Below are 23,911 nucleotides of genomic sequence, written 5' to 3'. Positions count from 1 at the left end.
CGGCATGAGAAGTTGCGATAGTCTTTTCTTGCCTATTGAGCCATTTATTAGAGTGAAACGGCTTCTCAAACAAGAACAAATGTAGGGCGGGGCTTGATTTTGTCCATGGGGAATTGATTGGATGGTTGTGGTTTGCTATTGGTGGATCTCATGTGAGTGACAGGTTGCCCCGCCCTCGTCATCAGAGAAGAGATGTTGCTGCAAGAGGGAGGGGAAGTTATTTTGTTTAAAAAGATTACGAGGCACATGAATTTAAAAAAAAAAAATAACATGCACAGATAAATCATTTATAATAAATACTGAAATATTCCATAATAATTTATAAATAATATTAAATGAATACATAATATTTTAAATGAATTTTATTTTATTAAATATTGTGTAAAATTTATAATTAATATATTTAATTTAATTGCAGCATTTTAATGTAGATCGTATTTGATATATTGTGTATATACTGTGTTTTCGATCAAGTAAATGCAGTTTTGATGAGCATAAGAGATTTCTTTCAAAAACATTAACTGATATATACTGATATAATAGAACAAATGTAGGATTCGGTCACATTTATTTTGGATTTATAGTTGTCATTGTCTCTCTCTCTCACCGTAGGCTGTTCAGAATGCTGTCGGTTCTCTGTCGCTTCTGTCTCCAACTAAACTGCTGCCACGTGTCATGGATCACGTGACCCAGCGCTTGTCCAATCCTGCGCTGATCCAGGTGACGCGTCAGGAATATGCAATCATGAAAACGCCAGAGGGAGAACTTTACGACAAGAGCATCATTATGAGGTAAAGTGAACTGAATCAGTCTAGATGAAATGAATTAAGTTCATTATTTGAGGTGTTGAATGAATGCGAATCACATGGATGGATCTGTAAACATTGTAGTTGTTTTTGGCAGTGCGCAGCAGGAGAGCACAAAGAAAGGCAACATGAAAAGAGAGAACAAGGCTTATTCCTTCAAAGAGCAGATCATTGAACTGGAGCTTCAAGAGGTGAGAGAGAAATACAGCAAACGATCCGCTGGAATAAAAAAGGGTTGTTTTGGGCTGTGTGTACTAGTGTGCGTACTGAATAGTTACTGTACATTGTTTAGTCAAATAGTATTTCCAACAGAAATTCAGAACATTCTCATCTCCTGTTTAATTCAGTTGTCATGTTGAAGATAAACAGTTGTTTTGCAATTTTATAATACAGTTTTTGCATTAAAAAGTAGTTATAGACTGATCTACTGGACTGGCTGATTTATCTGTGCCCTAGTAACAATTTTGGCACCTAGTGTCAAATCAAGTCTGACCAAATAATGAGTCTAGACATTAAAAATCATGGCCAATATTGCATCCGGGTCATCCACCACACTGAAAAATGAAACAAAGTTAAGCACATTGCATTTTAAGATACAGTATCTGGTGCAGTGCGTTCTGTTTTATACCGCACATTTGATTCAGCCTCCTCTTGTGTTTGTCCTTTAGGAGATCAAGAAGAAGAAAGGCATCAAAGAGGAGATCCAGCTGACCAGCAAACAGAAGGAGATGATGCAGAACCAGCTGGAGAAAGAGTCCAGCATCCGCAAGAAATTGCAGGAGGTGAGAGGTCAAGCGCTACCAAAAACCATCTGAGACATATGATCATTGTGAACAAACCAATGAGACACATCTTTGCCTCTCTTGTTCTCTCCCAGTTGGACGTGGAGCTGCAGTGTGCGGTCGGTCTGCTGGAGGCGGCTCTGGCCCGTCGTCCTCCTCTGATCTGGATTCATCTTCCTGCAGTCGTGCAGGTTCTTCTGCCACTCCTGCAGTCTCCTGTGGCCGCTCCACGCGTCAAACCGGTGTTCCTGCACATCGGCGTCACTCTGATGCCTAAAGAACTGCACTACTTGGGTAAGCCTTCCTTTTCCTATGTTTATAAACCTTCACTTGTATTAAGGGTCCTTGTTTTTTTTATTATTTCATACGTCAGGCTTTACAGGGTTAAAGCTGTACGTTCTGATTGTTTTAGCTTGTGTAGTTATCAAATGTCGTACTTTTGGTTTCATGTGTGAACATGACTCAAATATGTGTTTTTCTTTATATATTTAGCGGTTCTCGTGGGTCATGTGACCTTGCGTCAGCTGAAGCCAGAGTGTGATTTGGATCCTGCTTGGGCTCAAGAAGATCTGAACACGGCGACGCAGCGGACCATCTTAGTGCTGCATACAAACACAACGCCTCAGAAAGACAGCAAAACCGGTGAATAACACACACCCACATGCAGGAGAGGGTCGAAAATGGACATGAAAACTAAATTACAACAGGTTTTAGTGCAAGAAAGTGGACCAAAACAATAATAAAGAGCTTCTGTAACTTGACAAACCTCTCAATCATTGCAGGGTCAGAAGCGTTCGCCCTGTCAGCGCCGGCGTTCTCCTTCTGTTTCCCGTTGCTGCAGGCTGTGTTGAGTCAGAGCAGCGGATCCTCGGAGGAGACGGAGCTCACGATGACCCGCGCGCTACAGGTCATCAACACACACGCACAGCTGCGGGCACATTCGGACGACACAATAATAGACGAGGTACGGCTGGGTTCTCAACTGGTTACTTTGACATTAATCTATGGTTTTGATTTATTGATTCATCAACTTTGCATTAACTGAAGTCATTCAGGAATTTTTTTTATTCAGTTTTAGATTTCAGATTTGAAATCAATCGTAAGTTCTGTGAGTTTGGTCAGATAATGTCAGAAACTGACATTTACATCTCAGAAACTGACATGTAAATGTACATAGCTAATTAGCATGCAAATGAATGCCATTCTTAAAGGATTAGTTCACTTCAGAATGAAAATTTCCTCATAATTTACTCACCCCCATGTCATCCAAGATGTTTCTTTCTTTCTTCAGTCGAAAAGAAATAAATTAAGGTTTTTGAGGAAAAGATTCCAGGATTCACACCAATGATAACTATAATGATAAAGATATAGTTCTAAAAATCATTCTAAGTATATAAAAGAATATCAGAGTCCACATTAAAACATTGACAGCCAATCAGAATCCATCCTGCTTTAAGAGCTTGAGCATTTAAAGCGGCAGATGACAAAACTGCAGTGTGCGCTTATAAAATGCAGGACACTTATAGTTATTGTTATCATTATAGTTATCATTCTTGATGTTTACACGCATTTAAAATCGTCATGAAATGGTCGTTGTGATAGTCTTTTTTCCCTTATTATGATGTATATCTGATTGAAACGACTTCTGTAGGGAGGGACTTTTATTTTGTATTTGAAATTGATTCTCATGTGACTTGATTTTCTGATGACATTTAGTAGGTGATTTAGTAGAAGGAATTAGTAAATGAATGACCGCAATTAGGTGAACTAATTAAGATATGAATCTGAATTTTGTTGTTGTGGTTATGTATTGTTTTATGTCAATGGCTTATTCAGAATCGCCATTTGTTTCTTAAAAAATTTGATTAAAAATTAAATCATTTACATCTTAAAAAAAAGAAAAAAGAAAAAAAAAATCCTAATTTGTTATAGTTTAATTGAATTAAAAAACACTTAAGGTTACATTATTAAATTATTAAAATATTTTTTCTATTTTTACTATTATTATTATATAATTTATGTATAAAAAAATGTATTAAAAAATAAATTATAAAGTAAAAATTATTAAAAAAAAATTAGTAAAAAGTAAAATCTCATTGTCACACTTTATTTTACAGTCCTGTTCCCCATGTACATACTATGTATTTATTATAATTATTACAATAACTGGGTAATGACTAGGTACTAACCCTAAACCTAACCTTAACCCATGTAGTTACCTTATATTACCAGTACTTTCTTAGGTAAGTACACTGTAAGTATAAAATAAAGTGAAACCTCTCATTCATGTGGCCATGATTTTAAGATGATTTGCAATTAATAAATTGTCATGCATACATATTTATAGTGATTCTCTCCATATCTATATAAATGAAACCCCAGGAGTTTATAATGAATGTTTCTGTTTGTTCAGAACGGCCCAGAGCTGCTGCCCAGAGTCAGTATGCTGCTGCTTTTGACCAAAGTGATCGGCACGTCCACCCCTCGCCTTCAGGTAGAGCCTCGAAATAAAGACACACACAGTATTTGGTGAGAGTTGTGTTGTGACAGTGTTTTTGTTGTAGGTGCTGGCATCAGACTGTCTGACGGCTCTGTGTGCCAGCGCTGGAGGGCAGGCGGGATGTGCGCTCGCCGAACAGCCTGAGATCGATGTTCTGCTGGAGGCTTTACTGTCCCCGTGCTTCTCTGTCAGAGACGCCGCGCTGAGGGTCAGTACCTTTCTGATGTCATCTTGCCTTTGAACAGGTTTGTATTGACAGTATATTATGAAACCTGTGGATTGGCTCTTGTAGGGTCTGCTGGAGATGGAGTTGGCGTTACCCACCGACAGCGCTGACGCCAACGGTCTGAAGATGCTGAGGAGACTGTGGGTGGCGAAATTCGATGTGGAGGAGGAGGCCAGAGCTCTGGCAGAGAAGTGAGTCATGCAGTTTAAGTGTAGAATTGCTTTTTCACACTGCAGCCTCTGGTGCTGGTGCTAATCAGTTTCACATCAGAGTTTGGTTAGTGTTAAAGCTGTTTTCCAAACTCGCTCCAGGGAACAACACAAGTTAATTTAAAAACAGGGCTCTAGGAAATGGTTCATCATGTGGACTCCAGTGCAGTTCACAGTTGTTAGGAAATGCAATCCGGGTTATTCTGTGGGAATGAACTGCTGCTGATGTATAGTGACTATAGTAAACATTTCTCATAACATTTCTCATTTGTGTCAAACAAAATATATTATATATATATATATATATATATATATATTTAACCATCTTAAAATAATGGACATTTCTAAAGTGAAAATGCATTTGTGTTTAAATAAAATGTAAAAAGCAACAACAAAATTATTTCACCAGCTAAATTTCAAAAGTGAATATGCATGTCAAAATAAAAAAAAAAAAAATACAAAATTTCACCTTCTAAAATAGACATTTCTAAAGTAAATATATATATACACACTATTTCACCAGCTAAAATATGCATGTGTCAAAATAAAATGAAAAAGGAAATCACCTTCTAAAAAAGACATTTTTAAAGTGAACATACATTTGTGAAAATAAAATAAAAATAACATTTCACCAGCTAAAATAACATGCATTTGTAAAGTGAATATGCATTTGTCAAAATAAATAAAATAAAACAAAAATATTATTTCACCAGCTAAAATCATGAACATTTCTAAAGCGAATGTGCATTTGTCAACAAAATAATGTACATTTCAAAAGTGAATAATATGCACGTGTCAATGTAAAATGAAAAAAAATCACCTTCTAAAATAGACATTTCTAAAATGAATATATATATATATATAATGATACATTATTTCACCAGTACTGCAGTGGTGAGTGTTGCTCATGCTGTGTGTCTCTGTCTCAGACTCTGGCAGGCTCTGTGTCTAGATCTCGTCCCTGAACTCTGTCCGCTCCTGATCGAAGATGTGATCCACCACGAGGAGGCGGTGCGGTCGGCGGGTGCGGAGGCTCTGTCCAGCGCCGTCAGCCAGTACCAGGAGCAGTCGGCCACCGTTCTGGCCCAGCTCACTGAGCTCTACCATCAGAAACTCTACGTGAGTCTCACACACTGGAGATTTAGGACCAGACATGAATATTTCATCAAGACTTGATTGAAATTCATCTGTGAAATTAAAGCCGTTGTGTTAAGTGTCATAAATCACTCAGAGGGGCTTTTATAATTCATATTTTTAATTCATTGCCCTAATATTTAAAATTGAATGGCTGTCGTTGTAAAGGCGAATCACTCTGGATTGTCATTTGCATGAATGGGATGACTTTGATTGATGCTCAGTGATTTCTGTGTTTGTGTTCAGAGACCTCCTCCGGTTCTGGACGCTCTGGGACGCATCATTTCTGAAGCTCCTCCAGACCAATGGGAGGCCAGGTAAGAGACCATTTCTATAATGGCTGTGGAGTTATTATGGAAATTTAGAATTTTTTTTTTTTTTTTTTGTGGATTTGATTCCAGCTTAGTTTGAATTTTTAGTTTTTGTTTAGTTCATATTTATTTATTCATTTATTATGTATTTGAACAACATCTGTGGCAATGACAGAGTTATTACAGAAATTATGGTTACTTACAAAATGTATCTTATTCCTTTTTGGCTATCTATCCATCTCTATCCATCTCGGACAACATCTGTGGCAATGTCAGTTATAGAAATTATAGTTACTTAGAAAATGTCTTTTTTTTGATTTCATGTTTTTGATTTCAGTTTAGTGTTTGTTTAGTTTGTATTTGTTTATGATGTATTTGGACAAGAACTGTGGCAATGTCAGTTATAGAAATTATAGTTACTTAGAAAATGTCTTTTTTTTTTATTTCATGTTTTTGATTTCAGTTTAGTGTTTGTTTAGTTTGTATTTGTTTATGATGTATTTGGACAAGAACTGTGGCGATGACAGAGATATTACCGAAATTATAGTTACTTAGAACGTTTATCTTTTTTATTTATTTTTGGGTTTTTGATTTGTTTAATTTTAGTTTTTGTTTAGTTTGTATTTATTCATCTGTCTTGTCTCTAGACAACATTTTTGGCAATGTCAGGGTTATTATAAAAATTATAGTTATGTAGAAAAGGTCCAGTTTTTTATTTCTTTTTGGGCTTTTGATTTCAGTTTAGTTTTTGTTTAGTTTGTATGTATGTATGCATGTATGTATGTATGTATGTATTTATTTATGTCTTTGTAGAACATCTGTGGCAATGTCAGTTACTATAGAAAATATAGTTATATAATAGTGTATCATTTTTTTGATGTTTTTGATTTAATTTTAGGGTGTTTTTTATTTTTTAACATTTTTTTTACTATGTTTTTAGTTATTATAAAGTTTAGGTAGGCTATTAATTTTTGATTTCATCCTTTATATCATTTTACCACTCGTATGTGGATACCAAGAACAAGTTTACTTTCAAGGCATGAGGTAAATGGATGGAAAACTTGACACAGGCAGAGTTGTCATGTCAGTCTCATACAAAGACTTATAATGTTCTTCAAAATGTATTTTAAACATTCACAGTGCTTCACATTTGCCCACAGAACTTCCATTATAATGCATTTCTTGTCATATATCAGTTTCCACCGTGGAGAGGGTTTGTAAGTGATGCGTTTCCTATGTGCAGGTGTGGCATTGCTCTGGCACTGAACAAATTGGCTGAGTTCCTGGATGAGAGTCAGGTGACGCCCCTCTTCCTGTTCTTTGTGCCTGACGCTCTGAACGACAGACACGCAGAGGTGCGGCGCTGCATGCTGGAAGCGGCGCTGTCCGCCCTCAACACGCACGGCAAGGTACTCCTCCGTCAGATGCCCCGTCCAGCCTCGTCCTCCTGAACCAACGCTCACTCTCTGATGTTGTTTCTGTCTCTCAGGACAACGTGAACTCTCTGCTGCCCGTGTTTGAGGAGTTTCTGAAGAACGCGCCGCAGGACGCCAGCTACGACTCCGTGCGGCAGAGCGTGGTCATCCTCATGGGCTCGCTGGCCAAACATCTGGACAAGAGTGACCCGAAAGTCAAACCCATCATGGCCAAGCTGATCACAGCCCTCTCAACTCCATCACAACAGGTCTGCAGCTATTTTAGTTTGCATGATTAGCATGCTCTTAATCTTTACAAAGACACCGCAAGTAACGCATTGAATTAAATGAGAAATTATGTAGAAAGACTGAAATAGCATTTTCATGCAAAATGTACTCAATCTTTGTTTAATTTACAGCTTCAAATATCATTTTTGACACAGTTTAAGTGATGCATATAAACGACAGGGTTAAAAATATTAACACACATCTCTCTCTGGTCCTGCTCAGGTTCAGGAGTCGGTGGCGAGTTGTCTCCCTCCTCTGGTTCCTGCTATAAAGGAGGACGCCGGTGGGATGGTGCGGAAGCTCCTGCAGCTCCTCCTGGAGAGCGATAAATACGCCGAACGGAAGGGAGCCGCGTACGGGCTGGCCGGGCTGGTCAAAGGTTTGGGCATCCTGTCTCTCAAACAGCAGGAGATCATGAGCACCCTGACAGACGCCATCCAGGACAAGAAGAACTCCAGACGCAGAGAAGGTGAGGGTTATGAAGCATTATTAACCAAAACACACAAGCTAGTGCATTCAAATTTAGTTAAGTATGCTTTATTGGCATGACAAATAATATATTAATTTTTTTTAGATATTTTAATATTTATTAAAAATAATATATAATATTTTATTATATATTTATATAATATTTATAATAAAATATTTGCATTTTTTTCCCCCTAAAACAAAGCCAGCTAATCAAGTAAACTCAATTACTTGTTTAGATTGTTGAAAAAATCATCATTTAAAAAAAATAGTTTTTTATTAATAATAAATAAAAAAAATTTGTGCCATCGCGATTAATCACATCCAAAATAAAAGTTTGTGTTTACATAATATGTGTGTATATTTATATTTATATTATGTATATATAAATACAAACACATGCATGTATATATTTAACAAAAATATATTATTTATATATAAAATATTTATATTTATATATAATATAAATATATATATATATATATATATATATATATATATATATATATATACATGTATTCATGTAAATATTTCTTAAATATATACATGTATTTGTGCGTGTGTTTATTTATATATATATATATATAATATAATATACAGTAGACACATATGTAAAAACAAACTTTTCTTTTGGATGCGATTAATCGTTTGACAGCACTATAAAAAATACATTAAAATGAAACAAACTAAACTGAAATCAAAAACAATGCAAATGAAATAAACCAATGATATTAACTAATAACACAATCATGCCAGTGTTAGTGCATGAGTTGTGGTGCACATATGGGTGAAGCAGGTGCTTGTGTACCGTGCTCTTGTATTAAATAAAGAACGTTAATTCAATTCAATTCAATTCACATTTATTTGTATAGCGCTTTTCACGATACATATCGTTTCAAAGCAGCTTTACAGAGAATGCATGTCAACATTACAATTTGGAGACTGCAGTTAGCTAATAATGTAATAATTTAGGCGATTAACATACAATCACTGTTAGCAATGTAATTGGAGGTAGAAGCAAAGAGCTACAAAGAGTTACAAATTTAAGAAAAAAAAAAAATGTAACATACGATAAAAGTACGAAGAATTCTAGTAAGAGTTGAAGGTCATACTAAGCCTGTCATTTTCTCTCTCACAGGTGCTCTGTTCGCGTTTGAGATGTTGTGTAACATGCTGGGGAAGTTATTTGAACCGTACGTGGTTCACGTCCTCCCTCACCTGCTGCTGTGTTTTGGTGATGGGAACCAGTACGTCAGAGAGGTACGAACACTCATCCCGTCTCATACTGCATCATAACCAGTTTTTGTTTGGTTTGCCACTATTCAATTTTGTGAAGTTGCACTGGGTGGCCCTGCCTACAGTGACATCTCATTGGTACATGCTGCCTCATGATTTCATGGTTTCACGTGTGTCAGGCTGCGGATGACTGTGCCAAGGCCGTGATGAGGAATCTGAGCGCTCACGGGGTGAAGCTGGTGCTGCCGTCTCTGCTGGTGGCTCTGGAGGAGGAGTCCTGGAGAACCAAAGCAGGTCTGCTGACTATTAACACCATATTCATATGAAATATTACCCATATTGATATTACCATATGAATATGTAAAAATGATTTTGATTTTTTATGTGAGTTCTTGGGAAGCAAAATAGTTTTTAGGAGTGTAATGTTCAGCCCTATAATTGTTTTTTTTTTTTATTAGTATTATAGTATATTTTATTTTAATTATCATGATTGTTTTTATCTATTTTTTTTTATTATAGTATGTGTGTGTGTGTATATGTGCATATATATATATATATATATATATATATATATATATATATATATATATATATATATATATATGCATATGCATGTATGTATATGCATGTGTATATATATATATATATATATATATATATATATATATGTATGTATATATATATATGTATGTGTGTGTGTATATATATATATATATATATATATATTATAATATGTTTTTATTATTAATTATTATTTATCATTATCACTGTCACGCATGGAAATACAGACCATTGTTTATTGTAATATTTTTTTATTTTAATTACTATAATTATAGTTTTTTATGATAATTACTATTGTTTATTTTATATTATTATTATATTTTTTATTAATCATCACATGGAAATGCAGAGCATTGTCAAATTATTTTTTATATTATTTTGTATTTTAATTATTATAATTATAGTTTCATAGTTCTGTATTTTCTATTATTATTATTATTATTATTATTATTATTATTATTATTATTTGCATTTTATAATTAATCATTATCACTGTCTCACATGGAAATGTAGAGCATTATTTTATTATTTTAATTTTATTTTAATTATATTATTATTTATTTTATATATTTTTATTATCAATCATTATCACTGTCTCACATGGAAAATTGCTTATTTAATTTTATTTTTTACTATAATTTTTTATTTTTATAATTCTATATTATTTATTTATTTTATATATTTTTATTATCAATCATCACTGTCTCACATGGAAAATTGCTTATTTAATTTTATTTTTTACTATAGTTTTTTATTTTTATAATTCTATATTATTATTTATTTATTTTATATATTTTTATTATCATTCATCACTGTCTCACATGGAAAATTGCTTATTTAATTATTTTATTTTTTACTATAATTTTTTATTTTTATAATTCTATATTTATTTTATATATTTTTATTAATCATTATCACTGTCTCACATTGAAATACAGATTGTTTTTAAATTTATTTTATTTTTGTTTTTATTATAGTTTTGATAATTATATTATTATTATTATTATTATTATCATTATTTATTTATTATATGTTTTATTATTAATCACTCTCTCACGTGGAAATGCAGAAGCATAGTGTTTTAGTTTTATTGAGAACACATCACTCTGTGTGTAGGGTCAGTGGAGTTGTTGGGTGCGATGGCATACTGTGCTCCTAAGCAGTTGTCCTCATGTCTGCCGAACATCGTTCCCAAGCTGACGGAGGTTCTGACGGACTCTCACGTGAAGGTGCAGAAGGCCGGTCAACAAGCGCTCCGACAGATCGGCTCTGTTATCCGCAACCCTGAAATCCTGGGTATGATGTTTAATTAATGTTTAAAGAAAGAGCTTAAATCATTATCTGTCAGTGTAGAATGTTTCCTGATGTGTGAAAGACTCCCAGCGCTCTGTTTGTTGTGTTAATCTGCTTTTTTGTTTGGGTGGGAGGCTGGGAGCTGTAGCACAATGGTGCTTTAATGTGTCCGTTCTGTTGTGATGACACTGAACTGATATTGTGAATTCGGCAGCGATCACCCCCATCCTGCTGGACGCTTTGACTGACCCCTCTCATAAGACGCATTACTGCCTGCAAACGCTGCTGGACACCAAGTTTGTGCACTTCATCGACGCTCCGTCTCTGGCTCTGATAATGCCCATCGTCCAGAGAGCATTCCAGGACCGATCCACCGACACACGCAAGATGGCCGCGCAGATCATTGGAAACATGTACTCTCTTACTGACCAGAAGGTAGGAAATGATTCTCACATGACCACAACCGTGCTCTATTATATCCTAAATATTGTGTTGATTTTACAAATGTAAGTTGACAACCTCTGGTTCCTTTTTTCCACCCAAGATATCCAAGCCGAGGGATTGTGATAGAGCCTAATGTGATTATTAAACTTCAAAAGGCGAAGATTTGATTAATTATTTTAAATAAAAAGAAGCAGCGTGGTTTCAGAGCAGTTCACAATCAATTAATACCACGTTTATGCCTATAGATGATCTACTGTTGATGAATTATGACAATGTTTACTTGGTGTTTATGTTGTAGATGGTTTTAAGTGGCTCATTTCTTTAATATCTTTATTTGTGTGTCGTATTGCTTTGCAGGATCTGTCTCCGTACCTGCCCAGCGTGATTCCAGGACTCAAAGCGTCTCTGTTGGACCCCGTGCCCGAGGTAATATAGTGCACTGATCCGTGGAAACTCCTAAAGCCCACTGGTATAAACGGTGTTATAAACGCCGCCTGTCAATCTCCCTCAGGTGCGGACCGTGTCTGCGAAGGCTCTGGGTGCCATGGTGAAGGGTATGGGAGAGACTTGCTTCGACGATCTGCTGCCGTGGCTCATGGAGACGCTGGCGTCAGAACAGAGCTCTGTGGACCGCTCTGGTGCCGCTCAAGGTGAGAGCGGATCTGTGCTCTTCACTGCACCATTAGGGGGCAGCAGAGAGCTGCAGCACACACACTACCAGGGCTTGAAGTGCACTTTTTTTCCCAAGAAGGACTAATAATTACACCAGCATACATGTGTTTGTCTTTCTGCTTTACCATATTGTTGTAATGTTGTTTTATTCCTCTTTATCTTCATCTTTAGGTCTGGCTGAGGTGATGGCAGCGTTAGGTGTGGAGAAGCTGGATAAACTGATGCCGGACGTGGTTCAGACGGCCAGTAAAGTGGACATCGCCTCTCACGTCAGAGACGGATACATCATGATGTTCATCTACCTCCCTCTGACCTTTGGGGATAAATTCACCCCGTATGTGGGTCCCATCATTCCCTGCATCCTGAAGGTAAGAAAGCGTAATTTCACATTGTTTCTCTCCTGCATTTTCAAGTGCAACAGAAATTCAAAAAGTTAAAATTTCAACAGAGTTTAAAAGTGTTTAAGCAGTTTGATGTCAACATGAAATCAAAATTATGTGACGCTATATTTATTTTCTGAATAGTATAAATAGATTTGTGAGAATGTTTATTTTAATAATTAAGCAAATGTTTACTTTTTAATATTTAAGGAAAAATTGTCTTAGTAATTATTAATAAAGTAAATGTTTATTTTCCTAATATTTATGGAAAAAAAATTAAGAAATTAATTTTCTTAGTAACAATAGTAGTAGTAATAATTTATTACTAAGATGAACTACTATGTATTTTCTCAATTTAAATATCAATTACTTAATAGTAATATTATTATTTTAAGTAATTAATTTTTAAATTGAAATACATATTAAGATATTTATTATTGTTAATGTATTAATTTCTATTTTCATAATATTTAAGAAAATAAATATTAAGATATTTTCTTAGTAATAAATTATTATTAAAGTGATTATTTAAATTGAAAAAAAAGTTATTTTATTAGTAATAAATTATTACTAAAGGAATGAATTAATAAGGAAATAAATATTAAAATCTTTATTTTCCTAATAAATTTAAGAAACCATTTATTTTCTTAATTGTGCAATGATGGATCAGCCTGTGTTTCTCTAAAGAAAAACATTCATTAAAATGTAATAACTCTCACTACCTGTATTTTTCTTTGCCTTGAACAAGGCTGTGTGGGTGGAAAAAGTATTAACCAATAACATCCTAGACTACTTTTCACAATTCAGTCAAATCTTACAGAATGGAATTGGGTTTGTTCCCTGTTATTTCCCACTAAATATCATTTCACTCTCAAATTGCACATCATTTTTGATCTGTTACTGTTTTTATAGGTTGTTTATACAGGAATTTTGTTCTCATCTAGTCATTTAAGTCTCCTAAACACAGATAAGCTGGTCTGTTTGATTGACTCTGGGTAGAGTAAGATCTGTGTTGTGTGTTTGTGTGTTCAGGCTCTGGCCGATGAGAACGAGTACGTGCGAGACACGGCCCTGCGCGCGGGCCAGCGCATCATCAGCATGTACGCCGAGACCGCCATCGCTCTACTGCTGCCAGAGCTGGAGCAGGGCCTGTTTGACGACCTCTGGAGGATCAGGTACCACACACACACTCTCTCCCATCAGCCTTTTAAACGGTTCCTCCATCAGTTCAGAAGTTTAGGCTGTTGTCATAGAGATGGATGCTGATTCTGAGGGTTTGTGTTCTCTTAGATTCAGCTCGGTGCAGTTGCTAGGAGACCTGCTGTTCCATATCTCCGGGGTATCGGGAAAGATGACAACAGAGACAGCATCAGAGGATGACAATTTTGGCACAGCCCAGTCTAATAAGGTAACGCGTAATGAGCCCCAAGACATTCAGGACAGGGTCTGACAGCTGTGCTTTCATTAGAATACCAAAATATATTCCTTGTTTCCTGTTGTGTCCGTGTTCTAGGAAACAGTGTGTGTAAATATTGTATTTTTAATGACTTTCCCCAGGCCATCATTGGAGCGCTGGGTGCAGAGAGACGGAACCGTGTGCTTTCTGGGCTCTACATGGGCCGCTCAGACACACAGCTGGTGGTGAGACAGGCGTCTCTCCATGTGTGGAAGATTGTGGTGTCCAACACGCCACGCACGCTACGAGAAATCCTGCCCACCCTCTTCACGCTGCTGCTGGGCTTCCTGGCCTCCACCTGCCCAGACAAGAGAACGGTACAAACACACATCCAACTATAGTCCGTTTTAAGTCTGAACAGTAAAACAGTAGGAGTTTTATATCAATTGACCCTTCGCCGGGAGTTTAATTGACAAGCGATCTAACCAATCATAACGCAGAATCCGCCATTTTGTCAGACAAAGCAGTCAGGAGTTAGAAGATTAACCTCGGTGGACTTGAACTTGAAAAATGGTGTGTACTGACGTCTTTCCGCGTTTGAAACAACATTCCTTCTCATGTTCATTCATGTTTATTTGATGCTATAAATGAACTAGTAGGAAGACATGATCGGTTCACGAGCCGCTTGAACTGAGGCACTACAGCAATCTGTCACGACACATTAAAGAGCCACAAAACGCTTTTTATTGATCTAATTTCTTAAAAAAAAAATTACACAGTTTGAAAGCTGGGACTTTGTTTAATATCATAAGTAACCTGCTCTGTCTTGTCTGTCGACGTGTTGTCAGTGTCCTCTTTGCTCCGCAATGTATTATTCACTCTGTGTGGCTTGACAGCGCCATGGCTTGTGGGACAAAGCAACAGTAACTAAGGGGGGCGGGTCTTTGCGAAGGGTCAATTGGAAAGCATCAGCCATGTTTCCACAGTCGGGCCAAAAGCGAGCGTGTTAGTGCGTGCCAGGGCCAGTCGCGTTTCCACTGTCACTTCCGGGGCCTGATCAGGCCTTGAATGTCTTGGTCCAAAGTGGGCCAACTGAGGCTTGAGGAGTGGTTATGAACTTAAACGTTTAAAGACATTTGAAACATTTTTCAGCTGAAAATTTGCTTTCAGACACCAGCGAGTGTTTTTAGGGTAGCGCTGCAGAAATGCAACTTGATTTTGGCCTTGCGGCTCTAGGTCCGAGGCTATTGGCCCCGCCTGGCACAATGTTAGCCCTGGCTCACAGTGGAAAAGCAGCTATTGTGTATTTTAGCATCATACACATTGTGACATAATGTTATTTATTTATTTATTTATGCATTCATACATACCTTTTTGGGGGGTCTAGATTTTGATGAATAAAATACAGTAATGAATTGTAGTAGGACATTTGTTTAGAAATCAGTGTGTAATTTTTTTTTATTTTTATTAATTATTAGATTTTTTTTCATCATAGATTTTGATAAATAACAGACAGTAATGCCTTGCATGTGTTGTTGAAGTTAATGGTCTGTGCTTTTCGTCTGTCCTGCTCCAGATTGCTGCTCGTACTTTGGGTGACCTGGTAAGGAAACTGGGTGAGAAGATCCTGCCTGAGATCATTCCCATCCTGGAGGAGGGTCTGCGCTCAGATAAGAGCGACGAGAGGCAGGGCGTGTGTATCGGCCTCAGTGAGATCATGAAGTCCACCAGCAAAGATGCAGTGAGTTGCAGCTGATAATATAATGCTAATATAACAGGTTAATTTTGTTCATATCATTGCTCATATGACTGATATTTGTGTGTCAGGTTCTGGTGTTTTCCGAGTCTCTGGTTCCCACCGTGCGGAAGGCCCTGTGTGATCCTCTGGAGGAGGTTCGTGAAGCGGCTGCCAAAACCTTCGAGCAGCTCCACGCCACCATCGGTCACCAGGCCCTCGACGACATCCTGCCTGCACTGCTCAGACAACTGGTACTGCCTCCTACCCACAATCCTCGCCTTTACCTTGCATTGCAGGGAAAATAAATAAAAATCAGTAGTAATGTTTAAAGAGACAGAAAGATATTAAGATATAAAAATAAAACAAGAATAAATACTGTAAATTGTGCTCTGTAGATGTAGTCTATGTAAAACTACTGTTCAAATGTTTGGGGTTAGTACGATTTTTTTAATGTTTTTGAAAGAAGTCGCTTCCGTTCACCAATGCTGCATTTATTTGATCAAAAATACAGTAAAATTGTGAAATATTATTACAATTTTAAAAAGCTGTTTTCTATTTGAATATATTGTAAAATGTAATTTATTCCTGTGATCAAAGCTGAATTTTCAGCATCATTACTCCAGTCTTCAGTGTCACATGATCCTTCAGAAATCATTCTAATATGCCGATTTGCTGCTCATATTATCAGTGTTGAAAACAGTTTGTGCTGCTTAATATTGTTTGTGGAAACCATGAGACAATTTTTCAGGAATGTTTGATGAATAGAAAGTTCAAAAGAACAGCATCCTTGCTGAATAAAAGTATTAATTTCTTCAAAAAATGTCAAATTTCTAACCCTAGTTTCCACCTACACTGCTTTGAAGCAGTATGTTTTGTGAAAAGCACTAAAATCTACTTGCTTTTTGTTGCAGGAGGACGAGGAGACGTCAGAGTTTGCGTTGGATGGATTGAAACAGGTCATGGCTGTGAAGAGCCGGTCAGTCCTTCCATATCTGGTTCCCAAGGTGAGCTCTCTTTACTAGTGGCCTCTTTTAACTAATCTGTGCATAAACCCCTGTGATTTGTAGACCTGTGTATACAGGCTTTGGTTAACTCGATAAAAGAACCACCCTCTTAGACAGGAAGAGACCATCTCACTGATATTTTAGGTGACAAGCCACAGTTTTTGGGAGGTTTTAATGTTATTATTCACAGCATTTGTTTACTTGTTGGTAAATATCTCAGTGTAAACTATGATATTTCTCTCGCTGCTCATTTCCACCCAATACCCCTTAAAGGCACAATATGTAATTTTCACCACTAGTGGTCGCTTATTCAAAACAAAGGCATAGCTTGATGGCGCCTTGATTTGGTGGAATCATAGGAGGTGTTGTCTTCACGTCTACAGCCGGTGGAAAAGAATCAGGACGAGACTCCAGCAGAAATCATGTTAATGGATGAGCTAATGTATTAAAGATTTATTAACATTGCTGTAGTATGAATCGCTGGGGCGATTGCTAATGAGAGACGAGCGCAACACACGGCTCGATAGTAGCGGAGCTTTTATTATGCCACAGTCGCCGCTTCTAGTCATGTGTATGTGGGGTAAAGCAGCACTGTTTATCATATTAGATAGATTTGAGTGTTGAAAGTTGTTATAATGCTATTCTGTGCATTTGCTCAGCGGCTGCTATGAGACACTTGTTGCACGCTGCAGTAAGTAAGCTCGATATTAGGCATGGTGAAACATGGTACTCGCGGTAAATGAAGAAAACGAGATTTAAACAATAACACTTACTGTGTTGAGCTATATAACATGATTAGTTTTCTGTCGATGAATGTATCCAAACAGTTGCTCACCTGTCTAATGAAACACATAATATATTAAAGCGTCTTTGGTGTTTCTATGGTTTCTACAAAATAAAACCGGAAATCGAGGGTAACGCAGGTAATGATGTCATTGATAGGCGACGCACGGACATGGTCCGTGTCCTGGTTAAAATTGCTTATTTCTCTGGATTTAAACATTTTTGGAAACATCTGGGATGATGTAAGTCCACGAATCAACAAAATATTAATAACTGTTCTAGTGGTTTTTGGATATCTGAATCATAAAATCTTACATATTGTGCCTTTAAATCCGACTTTGTTTCCCTGTTCACACAGATTTAGTATCGCCACACAATGAAAATGAACTAATTAATAACGAATTTTACTACTACTGTATGTATATCCAACCTTACCCAAATGCATACAGTACACTCACATTAAGCATTATGTGCTATATAGTAAATCTCAACTGCTTGATTTGTTATATCATCAAAATATTGGTCAGAAATATATTAAAAGTTGTAAATATAGTACATCCTACTTTACCTGCGCACATGCACAACACTAATGTATACTATATAGTAAATCTCGCCATTTTATAGAAAGCTCTTGCTGTTTTTGTAGGTATTTTGTCTCAGACTGAGGCTACTGTTAAATTTGGAGTCTATTCCAGATGTCTATTGCAGTGTTATTTAATCGTTTATTTTGATCCTCTACAGCTGACAGCTCCTCCTGTAAACACGCGTGTTCTCGCCTTCCTGTCAGCGGTGGCGGGAGATGCTCTGACGCGCCACCTCGGGGTGATTCTGCCCGCGCTGCTCTCCTCTCTCAAAGACAAGCTGGGCTCAGAAGAGTGCCTGCAGGTGAACACGACAGCTGTCAATCATTCATACTGATCCATCAGCTCTTTCTGAAACGGAAGTGATGAAGAATCAGAATAGGTTGATGGTGTAAATGTGGCTTTCATGGTCTTCTACAGGAGCTGAGCAACTGTCAGACTGTGATCCTCTCGGTGGAGGATGAAGTCGGCCAAAGAATCATCATTGACGATCTCCTGGAGGCCACGCGAGGAGCAGACGCTGGGCTGAGACAGGCGTCCGTCACCATCCTCAACGGCTACTTCTCGCGAACGCGACTGGACTACAGCACTCACACGCGAACGCTGCTGTCCGGCCTCATGCGGCTCATGAACGACCCCAACCCAGAAGTGCTCAACCAGAGCTGGGACACCATCAACTCCATCACTAAGGTAAACAAAGCTTTGATCACAGGAATAAATTACATTTTACAATATATTCAAAGACAGTTATTTTAAATTGCAGTAATATTTCTAATTTTACTGTATTTTTGATCAAATAAATGTGGCCTTAGTGAGCAGAAAATACTTCTTCCTCTTATATTTATTACATAATTTTTGCTACTACTAGGATTAAACAGGAAATGTGATGAAATATGATTGTGGCATCTTTGTCTGGTTTGGAGTTGTGAGTATAAAACTGTGTGTGTTTGTGCAGAAACTGGATGCCGCCAGCCAGCTGTCTATGATCGATGACCTGCACAGAGACATCCGCTCTGCTGCCGCTGAGGTCAAAGGTCAACACTTACCTGGCTTCTGTCTGCCCAAGAAGGTGAGCATCACTTATAGAGATAAACTACAGAGCAAAGGTCAGCTCATATCGTCTCTAATGACACGTAATCAATTAGGAAGTGTTCAGAATGACACACTGCCTTTCCTGAGAAAGTAATATAAGGTAACCCCATGGGTTAAGGTTAAGTTTAGGGGTTGGTTCAGGGTCAGTACCTAGTTATTACCCAGTTATTGTAATAACTATAATAATTACATAGTATGTACATGCCGAACAGGACTGTAAAATAATGTGCTACCCAAATTAGATTAAAAGTGCAAAATAACAATTGTTATAGTCAAGATTATATCTGGATGCCACTCACTGAATGAAACATAGTGATTTAATTTAATAACACTAACAAACTACTACATTTTGCACACAATTTTACATACTATTTTTCAAATGTTGTAGTAGTACTAGCATACTGCAGTATGTATAATATGAAAGAGCATTTTTATTGTTACCTTATTAAAATCATTAATCATTTTCATTAATTGAAATAAAGCTGAAATAAAATATAAATATTAGATGAAACACTTAACTGAAGTAAAATGTTTAATTAGAAGTACTAAAATGTATGGAAACTTGTTTCCGCCATGGAATAAAAAGTGAAAAAGGTCATTTTTATCGCACAATTGTGAGTTTACGACTTTTTTTCTCAGAATAGTGAGATATAAACATAATCAGAATTCGCAATTCTGAAAAAAATGTCAGTATTGTGAGATAAAAAGTATGGAAACAAGCTTCCATAAAAATGACTAAACCTGAAATAAAAATAAAGCTGAATTGAAATATAAAAAAGAAAAATGACAAAAGCACATAACAAAATTACTGACACTTAAAATGAAAAACTGAAAACGTAAAATAAAAGTTCATTCAAAATACTATAATAATATATAAATAATAGTAACACTGATATGAAATGTCGTATGCTCTCTATTCAACATGTCTTTTTCTTCAGGGAGTGACGTGTATTCTCCCCGTGCTGAGGGAAGGCGTGCTGACAGGAAGTCCGGAGCAGAAGGAGGAAGCTGCTCGTGCATTGGGAGGAGTTATTAAACTGACATCAGCGGAGGCGCTCCGGCCTTCTGTGGTCAACATCACTGGACCGCTCATCCGTATCTTGGGAGACCGTTTCGCTTGGACTGTGAAAACCGCTCTGCTTGAGACGCTCACTCTACTACTGGCCAAAGTCAGTATCCATCATGCCTCTGTCCTTAAGCTGATGTAGACCCTTCATTCACACTCTGTTTGTCTTCTCTGTCCCGTGCAGGTGGGCATCGCTTTGAAACCCTTCCTGCCGCAGCTCCAGACAACCTTCCTGAAGGCTCTTCAGGACTCCAGCCGAGCAGTAAGGCTGCGGGCGGCAGAGGCTCTGGGTCAGCTGGTCGCCATACACACTAAAGTAGATCCACTGTTCACCGAACAGCTGTCGGCCATACGCAACGCAGAGGACTCTGGAGTCAGGTTAGCACAAAAACGGCCTGTTACGGCATGAAGATTGCAAATACACTATTTCTTGTTAAAGGATTAGTTCAATTCAGAATTAAAATTTCCTGATAATTTACTCACCCCCATGTCATCCAAGATGTTTGTCTTTCTTTCTTCAGTCGAAAAGAAATGAAGGTTTTTGAGGGAAACATTCCAAGATTTTTCTCCATATAGTGGACTTCAACAGGGTTCAACAGTTTCAATACAGCTTCAAAGGGCTCTACATGATCCCAGATAAGGAATAAGGGTCTTATCTAGAGTGAAACGATCAGTCATTTTCTAAAAAAAATAAAAATTTATATACTTTATAACCACAATTGATTGCATTACGTAACGTAAGGTCATGTGTGACATTGGTGGAAGTACCGCGGTAGGGCGAAAAACTCCAACTTCAAAATCATTCGACATTGTTGTTTTACCTTTTTTTTTTTTTTTTGTAAAGGCCGTTTCATTTCTTTGCACGTTCACTTTGTAGACACTGGATCGGTACTTCCACCTACGTCACGCGTGACCTTTCCAACGTGATTACATAATGTGTGGCGCATCGCAGAGACGTGCAAGATGAGCATTTGTGGTTAAAAAGTGGCCATTTTCTGAAAAAAAAAATATATGTATATAATCGTTTCACTAGACCGATGGATTCTCTAGATAAGACTCTTATTCCTCGTCTGGGATCATGTAGAGCTCTTTGAAGCTGCACTGAAACTGACATTTGGACCTTCAACCCGTTGAACCCCTGTGAAGTCCACTATATGGAGAAAAATCCTGGAATGTTTTCCTCAAAAACCTTCATTTCTTTTCGACTGAAGAAAGAAACACAAACATCTTGGATGACATGGGGGTGAGTAATTTATCAGGAAATTTTAATTCTGAAGTGAACTAATCCTTTAATGGATTATATGCATATAATATAAGCCAGCTGGAAAACTTCCGGTGAAATGTCACTAGTTGGTGTGTTAAGTATCAATAGTGTAATACTTAGTTTATAATCAGAATATAGTCACTTAAATGGTCAGGCCTAGCATGAATTTAGTTATTCAAATGTAAGAGGACAGTCACTTTCTGTGTAATTCATTCACAAGAAAAGTTATTGTTTTTCATGAGATTTCATGAGAAGTCAACCATTGATGGTTTTGTGACAATGTACAGCGAGTACAAAATAACAGCTAGCAGTTCACCGGAAATGCCCAAGCTGGCTTAACGAAAACCAGGAAGTAACCGTGCATATGGTCAGTTCCTTCGTTGTTAATTAAATGTTTGTCAAGTGTAAAACTCTAGTTTGTGTGTGTCAGTCACTCTGTTGTTGTTCATGCTGCAGGGAAACCATGCTACAGGCCCTGCGCTTCGTCATCCAGGGTGCTGGGGCAAAGGTCGACCCCAGTATCAGGAAGAACATCATGACCACACTGCTGGGCATGCTGGGACATGATGAGGTACAGCAAGTATTGCATTTTTTGTTTTTGTTTTATTTGAGATATTAAAAATTATTTAAAATTAAAGAAGCACTTTACAATAAAGTCCCATGCACTAACAATTGAATGCACATGAACGCCACCACAAAGTTGTAAATACTAGTAGTAAGCTCAGGATTTTCTTTGAGCCCCGATCTGTACGAGTTGGGGGCATCAGAGAGAAACATGGCCGAATATCACAATACCTAAAGGTATTTAGCAGTGACATTAGCTAGGTTTCCATCCAAACATGAAGCGAATCTTTTTAAAGTTCACAAAAATAAACAAATGCGAGTTTGGTGCGTTTCCATCAAGTTGTTAGAGCGGATGACGGTGGTATTGGTAACCAACAGTAAATAAAACACCATCAGCTGAAACAGCCGATTAGTCACGTGGGTTAAATGTTTGCTACGTCAGAATTTATTCAGCAAATGTGTTTCCATCTCTTTTTCGCACAAGTCAAAATCCACCTCAAGTGAGCGTAAAAACTTTTTTGTGAATTAAGGCATTTTTCCCCCCGAAATTTCACTCGTTTCTGATGCGATACTTCAAAATGTGCATAAAAACAGGGTGTTGGAAACATAGCTATTTTTATTTACAACAAAATAAGCTAATTGCCTGCACAAAATATGATAGCATTGTAATGTAACAATACGATAAAGTTCACAGTGGCTTTATAAATTAATTAAAAACATAAAAACCAAAACACAACTGATGGACATTTTTTGTTCATTTTCTAGAAGTAGAGTTTTTATTTTTGTATTTTTGTGTAATATTTAAATGTTTTAATATTTAATAATAAAATATAAATGCATTTATGAATGTTATTATCTGATTGTTTTTCTTTTCATTTTTATTTTTACATTTAAAGACATAAGAACGTCAATGCATGTTTTTTGCCTTTATAACAGTATCTAGCACAGGATGTGGTTGTGAGAGTGTCAGTGTAGCCTTACCTCTGTGTGTGTGTGTGTGCGTGTGCGTGTGCGTGTGTAGGATGCCACAAGAATGGCCTCTGCAGGCTGTATAGGTGAACTTTGTGCCTTCCTGTCAGAAGAGGAGCTCAAGAGTGTCTTACAGCAGCATGTCCTCGGTAAGATCACACACATCTTCCTGGTAGTAGTTTGGCATGTGATGAGCCAAGAAAACCACTGTAATCTAGATCATATTATGACCTTCTCCTCTGTTATATGTTTGTTTCTGTAGCGGATGTGTCTGGTGTGGACTGGATGGTGCGTCACGGCCGTAGTTTGGCTCTGGCCATCGCAGTGAAGTCTGCTCCTGATCAGCTGTGTACGGATGAATACAGCTCCTCCGTGCTGGAGGCCGTCTTATCTAGTGCCACCGCAGACAGAGTAAGAGCTGGTGTAATATCAGAATAAAGTCTGCTTAATGCTGTAGACCAGTGGTTCCCAAACCTGTCCTGGATGACCCCCAGCACTGCACATTTTGGATGTCTCTCTCATCTAACACACCTGATTCAACTCAGCTCATTAGTAGAGACTGCAAAACCTGAAGTAGGTGTGTCAGATAAGGGCGACATAGAAAATGTGCAGTGCTGGAGGTCCTTCAGGACAGGTTTGGGAACCACTGCTGTAGACCATTCTGGCCAAAAACGCATTTTACAATGTGTCAAGTAAATCTGAAAATGATGACAACAGTCAAAACGCTTT

General features: G+C 37.3%; 1 protein-coding gene across 1 annotated transcript in view; it reads left to right on the top strand.

Annotated features, from left to right (window-relative positions):
• The window catches only part of gcn1 (GCN1 activator of EIF2AK4), a 41,716-nt gene that overhangs the window by 11,958 nt on the left and 5,847 nt on the right, over positions 1-23,911 (top strand). Inside the window, exons 21-55 of the mRNA XM_051901834.1 lie at positions 613-791; positions 904-997; positions 1,475-1,588; positions 1,684-1,882; positions 2,081-2,230; positions 2,371-2,552; positions 4,002-4,082; positions 4,153-4,296; positions 4,381-4,505; positions 5,453-5,642; positions 5,904-5,974; positions 7,212-7,377; positions 7,458-7,652; positions 7,894-8,140; positions 9,278-9,399; positions 9,555-9,669; positions 11,053-11,232; positions 11,444-11,664; positions 12,031-12,099; positions 12,185-12,323; positions 12,517-12,713; positions 13,758-13,900; positions 14,016-14,133; positions 14,283-14,498; positions 15,698-15,862; positions 15,949-16,110; positions 16,771-16,863; positions 18,388-18,531; positions 18,648-18,917; positions 19,183-19,296; positions 20,258-20,488; positions 20,570-20,763; positions 22,106-22,220; positions 23,235-23,331; positions 23,445-23,593. Coding sequence (XP_051757794.1) covers positions 613-791; positions 904-997; positions 1,475-1,588; positions 1,684-1,882; positions 2,081-2,230; positions 2,371-2,552; positions 4,002-4,082; positions 4,153-4,296; positions 4,381-4,505; positions 5,453-5,642; positions 5,904-5,974; positions 7,212-7,377; positions 7,458-7,652; positions 7,894-8,140; positions 9,278-9,399; positions 9,555-9,669; positions 11,053-11,232; positions 11,444-11,664; positions 12,031-12,099; positions 12,185-12,323; positions 12,517-12,713; positions 13,758-13,900; positions 14,016-14,133; positions 14,283-14,498; positions 15,698-15,862; positions 15,949-16,110; positions 16,771-16,863; positions 18,388-18,531; positions 18,648-18,917; positions 19,183-19,296; positions 20,258-20,488; positions 20,570-20,763; positions 22,106-22,220; positions 23,235-23,331; positions 23,445-23,593 — 5,391 coding nt within the window. The remainder of the gene's footprint in view (positions 1-612; positions 792-903; positions 998-1,474; positions 1,589-1,683; positions 1,883-2,080; positions 2,231-2,370; positions 2,553-4,001; positions 4,083-4,152; positions 4,297-4,380; positions 4,506-5,452; positions 5,643-5,903; positions 5,975-7,211; positions 7,378-7,457; positions 7,653-7,893; positions 8,141-9,277; positions 9,400-9,554; positions 9,670-11,052; positions 11,233-11,443; positions 11,665-12,030; positions 12,100-12,184; positions 12,324-12,516; positions 12,714-13,757; positions 13,901-14,015; positions 14,134-14,282; positions 14,499-15,697; positions 15,863-15,948; positions 16,111-16,770; positions 16,864-18,387; positions 18,532-18,647; positions 18,918-19,182; positions 19,297-20,257; positions 20,489-20,569; positions 20,764-22,105; positions 22,221-23,234; positions 23,332-23,444; positions 23,594-23,911) is intronic.

Source organism: Ctenopharyngodon idella, chromosome 8 (assembly GCF_019924925.1).
Source record: "Ctenopharyngodon idella isolate HZGC_01 chromosome 8, HZGC01, whole genome shotgun sequence".
Lineage (NCBI taxonomy): Eukaryota > Metazoa > Chordata > Actinopteri > Cypriniformes > Xenocyprididae > Ctenopharyngodon > Ctenopharyngodon idella.
This window is presented reverse-complemented; position numbering and strand designations above follow the sequence as displayed.